This window comes from Papilio machaon, chromosome W (genome assembly GCF_912999745.1).
Source record: "Papilio machaon chromosome W, ilPapMach1.1, whole genome shotgun sequence".
Lineage (NCBI taxonomy): Eukaryota > Metazoa > Arthropoda > Insecta > Lepidoptera > Papilionidae > Papilio > Papilio machaon.
In genome coordinates, this window is record NC_060015.1 from 4,909,556 (window position 1) to 4,919,197 (window position 9,642).

The 9,642-nt window shown below is 44.3% G+C and overlaps 1 protein-coding gene across 1 annotated transcript; it reads right to left on the reverse strand.

Moving 5' to 3' along the window:
• Window positions 1-5,376: 5,376 nt before the first annotated feature.
• Window positions 5,377-6,043, reverse strand: LOC123723373. Its single transcript, XM_045685951.1, has 2 exons — window positions 5,767-6,043; window positions 5,377-5,635 (listed from the first exon to the last, which is right to left on the reverse strand). The coding sequence occupies exons 1-2, from the start codon at window positions 5,962-5,964 to the stop codon at window positions 5,528-5,530; spliced, it is 306 nt and encodes a 101-aa protein (XP_045541907.1). The 5' UTR covers window positions 5,965-6,043; the 3' UTR covers window positions 5,377-5,527.
• Between the last annotated feature and the right edge of the window lie 3,599 nt (window positions 6,044-9,642).

Here is a 9,642-nt window from a genome sequence, read left to right on the forward strand (position 1 = left end):
GATAGTAAGTCCTTAGATATAATTGTGTTCGCCATAAAAGCTACAATCGCCAACTCGACCGTCAATAATGTATATTTCAGCCAACAACTTAAACCAAAATTAATATTGTGATAACCAATTATTGTGATCTTATTTCGATATTTGGTTTAGTTTACATTTCAACCGTCTGTAAAATATTCACAGCTAGTAACATCTTTAAGCCACATTTTACAAATAAGTATCATATACGAACAAAGAAAATCGTTGCTCATTTTGGCAATCAATAGCTTCCATTTCAAATTATTTTTAATTGTGTGCACGTAAGGCCAAATAATATTAAGAATAATTTTGACGGTCAATTATTGAAGTTTTCTTTATTAATCATTCACACTAGTCTCTTCCTTCGTTTTTTTTCCCAAATACAATTTATTATCGTACTTACTGGTTTATCCTCGTCGCCAATGTAGTATTCGTCCATTATATTTGGCTCGCCTACGTACCACCACGTGCTACCGGTCCAACCGACTGAGCCCGACCGCCTCCCTACCTCGGTAGGTAATACCTTTAGTACAGGTGTACCGGCTTGCACTTGTGACGTATACGCTCGAGACAAACGACACTCTGTTTACATACACTACATTACCTTTTGATTTTCGTTTGTGTTGATTTTCTTATTAATTCGTTTGAAATGGCTGCGAGGATGTTTTTAATTGAGGTTGCTGTACGAGAAGAGCGTTTAGAGCGTAGAAGAAATCGACGCAGCCTACGCAACCAGCTAAATATAATATTAATGTAATTCCCGACATAATTTGTCGGAAATTATAGACTCAAGCCGCGTTCACATTTGCCTGACGTGTTGTGTCGTGATGCGTCAGAAAGGTATCGGTCTCATACAATTAATATGGTTGCGTGCACACTTCTCTGACGCAGTGTGTCGTGATGGCTTGTGTCGTGTCGCGTCAGTAGCGATCCCGGTCCGCGTCAGTTGGGTGAGGTGCGGGGGACGGCGCAGCGACACGACACAGCGGGTCGGACTAGTGTGCACGCGCACGTGTCGTGTTGTGACGCGTCAGAAGGTATGGACGACGAGCTGATCGAGTACGTACGACAATATAAAGCGATTTATGATACAAAATGTAAACAATATAAGGATCAATCTATTAAAACTAAACTATCTTTTTGTATTTACTGGATGTATCCAATATCTTCTTCTCTTTTTTTGTTTTATTAGAAGTGTTGCCAGTGCCAATAACTGCATATCTTCTTCATAATCTGAATCCGAATCGGATGATTCATGAAAAAACATTGCGAATGTGTAAACTCTCCGGGAGCTATAACGGAACTGATTAAAAATGCGTCATAACGCGTCACATAGATGTGAACAGTAGCCATCACGACAGAAAGCATCACGACACGACACGTCAGGCAAATGTGAATGCGGCTTAAGTCGGCAATTATTTGAGAAGTTGTGCCAAGAATTAGTGCTTCTATTACCTCGAAGGACATGGAGTCATGGAATCGAGCCTACTGTTAAGGTACCTAGTGTATAGTTCTTATAATTTTTATCATCCTTTTTAAAAACAATTATTAGCATTTTTACGGCCTTGAATTTTTTTTTTTTTTTTTATGCTCGGGGTAGTTATCAAGGGTCTGTAGGGCTGTAGGGTAATGGAATGAGGGCAAGCGGATGATGATGTGTTAAATTATATATATTATTTCATAAACTTACAAACATGTTTTATTTACATATATATATATATATATATATATATATATATATATATATATATATATATATATATATTTTATTTTAGGTGATTCAGGTTATGCTCAAAGGGAGTATATGATGACACCTATAGATAACACTGTTGAACACTTTCCTGAGGGGAGATACAACTCTGTCCAAAAATAATTTATGTATAAAGGAAGGGATTGATGTTTCCGAGTTGACAGACAATGAACTTCAAAAAGGAAATGACTAGGCAGCGGGCAGACAGGATAGACAGGGCTCCACCAGTAGCTTCTTCAGCTCAAGCACTACAGGCAGGTCAGAGGGCAAGGGCTGTAAAAATGCAAATGTTGGAGAGGAATAGGTGAATTATTGTATAAAATATAATATAAAATTATTTTTTTTTTTTTATAAGAGAAGGGGGCAAACGAGCAGCGGGAACACCAAGGTGTTCATCGACGCCCATGGACATCTGCAATACCAGAGGAATCGCAAATGCGTTGCCGACCTTTGAGATGGTGATACGCTCGCTTCTTGAAGGACCCTAAGTCCCACGGACCTGCTCGGTTGTCCGAGTGGGCGGAGAGGTGAACTCCGACGTGGCGCGTCCCCGGGTGGTGGATAGGGGAACGCCCCGGCCTTCTGCCGGGGTAGGGCTTCGGCCCCGCGAACCAAACACTGGTAGGTTAGCTAGGTTAGTTAGGTTAAGTAGGTTAGTTAGATTAGGTTGCGGGCCCCTTGCGGGCCCGCAAAAGAGAGGGCGGCGCTCGCCGCAAGGCGAGCGTCTATTAGGCTAGTTAGTTGTGTAAGTTAGATTAGGCTGCGGGCCCACTTGTGGGCTCGCAAAAGAGAGGGCGGCGCTCGCCGATGGGCGAGCGTCTATTAGGTTAGTTAGTTATGTAAGTTAGGTTAGGCTGCGGGCCCACTTGTGGGCTCGCAAAAGAGAGGGAGGTGACCCCGAGCTGAGTACCACAGGGAAAGGTGAGGGCGAACCTATAGGTTAGTTTAGAGTAGGCTAGGTTAAGTAGTTAAGGTAGGTTAGGGTGCGGGCCCACTTGTGGGTCCGTACATGAGAGGGCGGCGAACCCGAGCTGAGTAACTGCCCTTTTCAGGGCGGCGAAAGGTGAGGGTAAGCCTTGAGCGTGGTGGGTGGCGCGGCCCAATAGGGTCGTGGCCGTCGGTCGGGACGTGGGAGCACGACCTCGGTAGCACTCTGCTTGCAGAGCTGTTATGCGATGGCGTGTGATCCTGCGTCCCATCGCGTAATCCCGGTGGCCATCACCGGGACCGCGGGCCCCTGTCTTGATCAAGACGGGGGCCAAGAGGCGGGGTCTCTATAAACCCTAGGCGGCACCAGCGGGGGAGGCGGGGATTCCGAACCTGCATTGCACGGTGTCGTCTTCAAGGAGCGCCTAAGGGTGCAGCGCCCCTTTGGGGGCGCAGAGAGGGCCCCTCCCGGGGCGGTCAGTGGGGCGTCGCGGTGGCAAGCTCACGCGATCCCGTGGCGCCCCACACTATGGCCATGAGGGAACAAGGAGGTTTAGTGGGTATGCTCCCATTCGGGGAGAGAATCTCACATAACTCGCGTGTCTTCCCCGAGGCACGGAGTATGCATTAAGCATTCCTCCTTGGAAAAAAAAAAAAAAAAAAAAAAGGACCCTAAGTCGTAGTGGTTTGGAAATACCGCTGAGGACAGACCATTCCACAACGCGGCCGTGCGCGGCAAGAAATTTCGCGAGAACCGCACTGTTGTGGAATGCCAGCCGTCCAGATGGTATGGATGGTACCTGGCGGTCTGTCGGGTCGTCCGATGACGAAACTCGGCAGCAGGAATCGTTCCAAACAGTTCTTCGGAACACTCCCCGTGGTACAAACGATAAAAGATGCAGAGGGAACTGACGTCCCTCCGCAAGGCCAGAGTATCAAGCCGATCGGTAAGAGCTCGGTCGTTGACGATTCGAGTCGCTCTCCGTTGTATGCGGTCAAATGGAAGAAGCTGGTATTGAGGTGCTCCCGCCCAGAGGTGCGAGCAGTATTCCATGTGGGGCCGAACTTGCGCCTTGTACAGTTGTAGGCGGTGGCCCGGCTGGAAATACTGCTTCGCCCTACTGAGCACACCCAGCTTTTTGGAGGCCAGCTTGGCCTTGTCTTCCAAGTGACCGCGAAACTGAACGTCACTCGATATGTCAACGCCGAGAATACCGATACTGGCTGAGGCAACCAGGGGAGTGCCCTCAAAACGAAGATCTACGACAAAGGGTTGTTTTTTAGCGGTAATGGCGCACACTTGTGTCTTTTTGGGATTGAATTCAACGAGATTTCGTCGACCCCAATCCGAAACTTCACCCAGTAGGGTCTCCAGTTCAGACACAAGTTTGGTCCGGTTCTCATCGGCAGTAGCCCGAGAAACATTGGCACGGGCCGTATACAGTGCGTCACACGTGCTATCGTCTGCATAACAATGAATGTTGCTAAATTGCAGCATGTCATTGATATGCAGAAGAAACAAGGTGGGCGACAGTACACAGCCCTGTGGGACACCAGCGTTGATTGGTTTCGGGTCAGAGCACGCACCGTCTACAACGACCTTGATGCTCCGACCCTCCAAGAAGCTAGAAATCCAGGCGCATAGTTTCTCGGGCAGCCCGTAGGAAGGCAACTTCGCAAGAAGTGCTTTGTGCCACACCCGATCAAAGGCTTTGGCCACGTCCAAACTAACCGCCAGGGCCTCCCCCTTGCCCTCGATAGCCTCCGACCATCGATGCGTGAGGTACGCAAGAAGATCACCAGCTGAGCGACGTTGTCGGAAACCGTACTGACGATCGCTAATCAGCTGATGCTCCTCAAGGTACCTCATAAGTTGGCAATTGATGGTCGTTTCCATGACCTTCGAGAGCAAGGTGGTGATGGCGATCGGCCTGTAGTTGGACGGATCTGAGCCATCGCCTTTTTTTGGGATCGGGTGGATTATGGCAGTCTTCCATGATTTCGGGACAACGCCTAAGGAGTAGGAGAACCGGAACAGGCGCGTTAAAACCGGTGCCAACTCAGGAGCGCAAGTCTTAAGCACGATGGGGGGTATCCCGTCAGGCCCACTCGACTTGTGGATATCCAGAGATTGCAGCGATTTCCGCACTGATCTCTGGATAAACTGGATTTCGGACATAGAGGTCTCGCCGCATGGGATTTTCGGCGGCGAATTACCTTTGTCATCCAGAGTCGAGTTGGCCGCGAAAAGAGAGCCCAGAAGATCGGCTTTCTCTTTTGCGGTGTGGGCCAACGAGTCATCCCCCCTGCGCAGGGATGGTAAGGACGGCATACAGAAGTTCCCCTGCACAGCCTTGGCAAGAGACCAGAAAGCACGAGTTCCCGAAGGAAGGTGCACTAGCCTCTCACCAATGCTGGCCACGTGTTCGGACTTTGCCTTGACAATCACTCTTTTGAAGGACCTGGAGGCAGAGTTATACTTCTTTTTTAAATAGCTTAAAAAATATTTATTACATTCATTACCATAACTTCTTTTCTCAGTACTGATTTAATTATACTTTCCTTAAATTTATTTTAATTTTAATTATCTTAACTTATTTACTTTTATTTTATATTAATTTAAATTTAATGTTTTTGATCCTACAGACAAATTATTTTAAATAATTTTGTGGGACATATTTGTATTTTAGGTTAACATTGTATTATAAATAAATAAATAATAGTGAATAAAACTCATTTGCCAAATTATAATACACTTTTATTTTTCTAAAAATTTTCTCATCAGTCCACACAGCTCTTCCAGGGCAACCCTGATGCCTGCAAGCTCAGTGTTTAGAGCTGTCTCTCTGCCTGCACGCTCTTCTTCCAATTGAAACAATCTCCTCCTGACATCTGAGCCAGTAGCCGATTGTCTCCTTCTAGATTGTGCAGGTTGTGAGGCTGCAAAACAAATTTCCAATTATTATACATTGACAGATGAAAGTCTATGATACTTGAATGCATGAAAAGCATGAGATATTTTATGTAACTGTTTATTTGGCATACAGTGATTTTTTGACAATTAAAAATACTTTTTGCCACTGCTGGATTGTTTTTGTACAACCACCCATAGAATTGAGTGAATTGCACAATTCTTCCCACAGACTCTTAGCTTGGACATTGCCATCGGCACCCCTCAATCTTCCACGAGCAAGATCCCTATGCTCGTCCAAGAAATTGAGAAGTACGTCAATTTGCTCTGGAGTAGCTGTACCCGTATGTGGAGCCATTTGTTAAACTGAAAATATGTACTTCTAGATTCTTATTATGAAGAAGAGGCGATAATTATAGTAAACAAACTAATAAATATAATATGAGGTTTACTTACGAAGTTTATTATCCAATCGAACGTTGAGAACAAAGTGCAGACTCAAAGTGAGCTTGGAACCTTCTCACAAATTATTTATCGCGACAGCGAAGTATGTGAAAAGCACTTGAAAACATGATTAACGAAACACTTGAAGAACAAACTTTACAAAACTTTTTCAAATATTTGGTACAAAAAATCCTAAATGACGTTTATCAACTTCGTGAATATGTGTACAAGTTTAGTTGTCGTACATTGTTACCAATGTTAAGCTGAAATCGGGCTCTTAAAATAGGTCGGTTAACATCGTCAGTGATAAGGTTCTTTAGGGTGTCTCTGTAAATTTAATCGAAAATAAATTTAGTACGTAAATGTTTATATTTGGTACATGAAAATTATAAAAAATGCATGGTAAACTACAAGTTAAATTTATAAATTGAAAATAAAGCCAATTAATTTTATTATTTTAAGATAATACGAAAACCGGAATTTGCCGCAAATGACACATAAAAAGACCATCACAATGTGAAAATTGTCTCTGGATCCCTCAGATGAAGAATTATATAGATATGACACGCGCGTTCACCCGTAAGGGACAGATAGAGAGTACTATAGACTATACCTATATATAAGTAAAAGGATTGGGGTTACCAGTTATTTGTTTTGTCCCGAAAATGAATAATTACGATATAATTTAATATAGACCAATTTATATATTCCCAATTAAATTGTAATTAATAAACGTAATAAATATAAAAAACAATACGTAATTTTTGTTTATGTGACTAAGATTACGTAAACAGATTTTTTTAGTAATACTTAGTCAGGTCATAAATTCTGTCACATGTTTAATATAAAATAATTGAAACAAGTTTATTCATTATGTGACCATTTATATACCAAAATGAACTTAACAAAACATAGATTCTTATGACACTAAAGTTTATTCAAAATGACATCCGTGATTTTGAATACAGGCCTTCAATCTGCTCGGCCAGTCGTCTATCACAGCACGAACGAGGTCCATGATAATATCGGCGGCTGCCTTAATCAAGGATGTCTTGAGTGACTCCAAAAAAAGAATTTCCCGATATTTTTTTCCCGCGTACCGCTTCAACAAAGCGCGGCATCTCTTCAGTCTTAGGTCCATTAGACGAGCATTCAAACGATGTCCTATTTTTCTTCGATATGCACGAAGCCCTAAGTCTTCATAAAAAGCTACAAAAAACATACCAATATTATAGTCATATAATTTTAAATTACTCTGTATATCATTACAGTGAACACTACATGTAAAACTACTTAATATTAAACTATTTTGATTGTAATTTATAAGAAACAAAATTTACATGGGACAAATTAAAAAGCATACTCTTTAAAATCAACGGGATAAGAAAGTATCAAATATTGAAAAACACAGGATATACCAGAATTAAAAACTCCTTTTGAAATCTGTTGAAAATAGTATAAAAAATGTGAATTGTTTCATTTATATACATTATACATACTATAATTTATTTCCCCTAAATTCAGGGTAATTTTTACAACAAAATGGTGGTATTATTTTTACGGGTAATAACCAACCAATTTGAAAAGAAGTTTAATATGGCCGCTTGTTTTTTTTTTTTTTTTTTTTGTGACTGAGTCGTCACTGTTTGCCTTGAAGAGGCATTTACAGCTTCACCGGGCTTGAGGTGGCCGGGCGCAGATGGCGCTTAGCCTAAACCTCGTTTATGAGTAACTGGGCTCGAGGGCTCCCTCAGGAGCCTCGGCTCGGGCTGTTACTTCGTAACAATACCGGATTAAAATTACCGGTAATAATACCGGATTGGGAGGTCACCGAGCTCTTAGGTCGCTTCGGTGGACGCTCCATGGAGTGACTGGGCGCAAGGGCCCCCGAGAGGGGACCTCGGCTTGGGCTGTCACTCATTACGCGTTTAGCATTCCGATTCAAGGGTGCCCGAGAGGGCCGAACCTCGGCTTGATCGGTTGCTATTATCTGATTGCTATTATTAATACAGCTAACATTACTACCACTTCGGAAAGCGTTAGCGCTGGGAGAAGAAGTGGCGGAAGAAACTCCAGCAACGCTTCTACTATTAATAGGTGAAAACCTGCCTGCTATGAGGCCGTATCGCGAGAATGATTGTCGCAGCCGACAGCGACTGCGGCGTGTGATCTGTTTGTGATGTTTGAGCTTAGCCTGGGCGATAGTAATTGCATCGTCTTGAAAGTCAAGAACGTGCCTAGGTCTGCGATAATCCCGACGAAACTTACCGAGCGCGATTGGATTGTAGGTGGCGGCACCTACAACTAGCGGATTTGGATGACCGACGGCAGAGTCAAAATAACGACGCGACGCCAACTTCAGGTGTTGGGCAATGGTGGGCAAGTCCAAGTCTATATGAAGATTGCTGTTGCGCATGTACCACGGGGCTCCCGTGGCTCTGCGCAAGAATCTATTCTGAATCACCTGAAGTCGATGCATTTGTTTCGGGGCGATGTGCGCGAATACCGGACTAGCATACGTCATGACGGGACGAACTACTGATTTATAGAGTGTCACCTTGTTCCGAAGGGACATTTTACTCTTTCTATTAATTAACGCGGAAAGACGACCTAGGATGAAAGCCGCGCGGTTCCTGACCCGGGTCACGTGAGCGGAGAAGTTAAGTTTAGTGTCAAGTGTGACACCTAAGTATTTAACTTGGTCTTCCCAAGGTATTGGGCTGTCCATGAGTTTAATGGACGGAAGAGCAGCACCTTTCTGGCGTGAAAAGTATAGTGCCGCGCTTTTGCTAGGATTAATTTCGATCCTCCATTTCCGAAACCAAGCACCTAACGTGTTGGCAGCGGTTTGGAGACGTCGACATATAGCATCGGGGGAACGACCAGATGTGTATACGCAGGTGTCATCGGCGAATAGAGCTAGCTCTACACCGTGTACGCGGGGAATGTCATTGGTGTATAGGGTAAAGAGAACTGGCCCTAACACCGAACCTTGGGGCACCCCGGCTCGAACGGGGTGCAATTGTGAGCACACTCCCTCGACGCGGTAGCGAAACGTGCGATTACTTAGGAAGTCTCGTATTATGCATACGAGACGGTCGGGTACTCCGTACTCATATAGCTTGTATATAAGCCCGTTATGCCATACTTTATCGAACGCTTTCGCTACGTCGAGGAAGATAGCTCCGGTGCTAAGGCCACGTTGGCGTTTGACAAGTATGTGCTCCGTGATGCGGTGCACTTGATTGGTGCATGAATGTTTGGCGCGAAAGCCAAACTGTTCTGCAATAGGCATGCCTTATGTGTCCATAAAGGTGCGAAGGCGAGCTAATATTAATCTTTCATAAATCTTCCCAAGGGTTTTGAGAAGGCTTATGGGGCGATAAGACGTGGGATTGGAAGGCGGCTTTGAGGGTTTGAGGAACCCTATGACTTCAGCGTCCTTCCACTCGCTAGGAAAGACGCCTTTGGTCATTGCCGCATTGTAAATGGCTACGAGAAGTTGTATAATGGCAACTGGAAATAGTTTCGCCACCCTATTGGTGATGCCATCTGAGCCGGCATGGCCGCTTGTTTCCCAGATCTACAGTAT

What these genes read in the sequence shown, in the direction of transcription:
- LOC123723373 (XM_045685951.1), bottom strand. Translation starts at nt 5,964, where the DNA reads ATGGCTCCACATACGGGTACAGCTACTCCAGAGCAAATTGACGTACTT. An exon ending in CAATCCAGCAGTGGCAAAAA is followed by an intron (nt 5,636 to 5,766) that starts GTATTTTTAATT and finishes TTTGTTTTGCAG; the next exon opens with CCTCACAACCTGCACAATCT.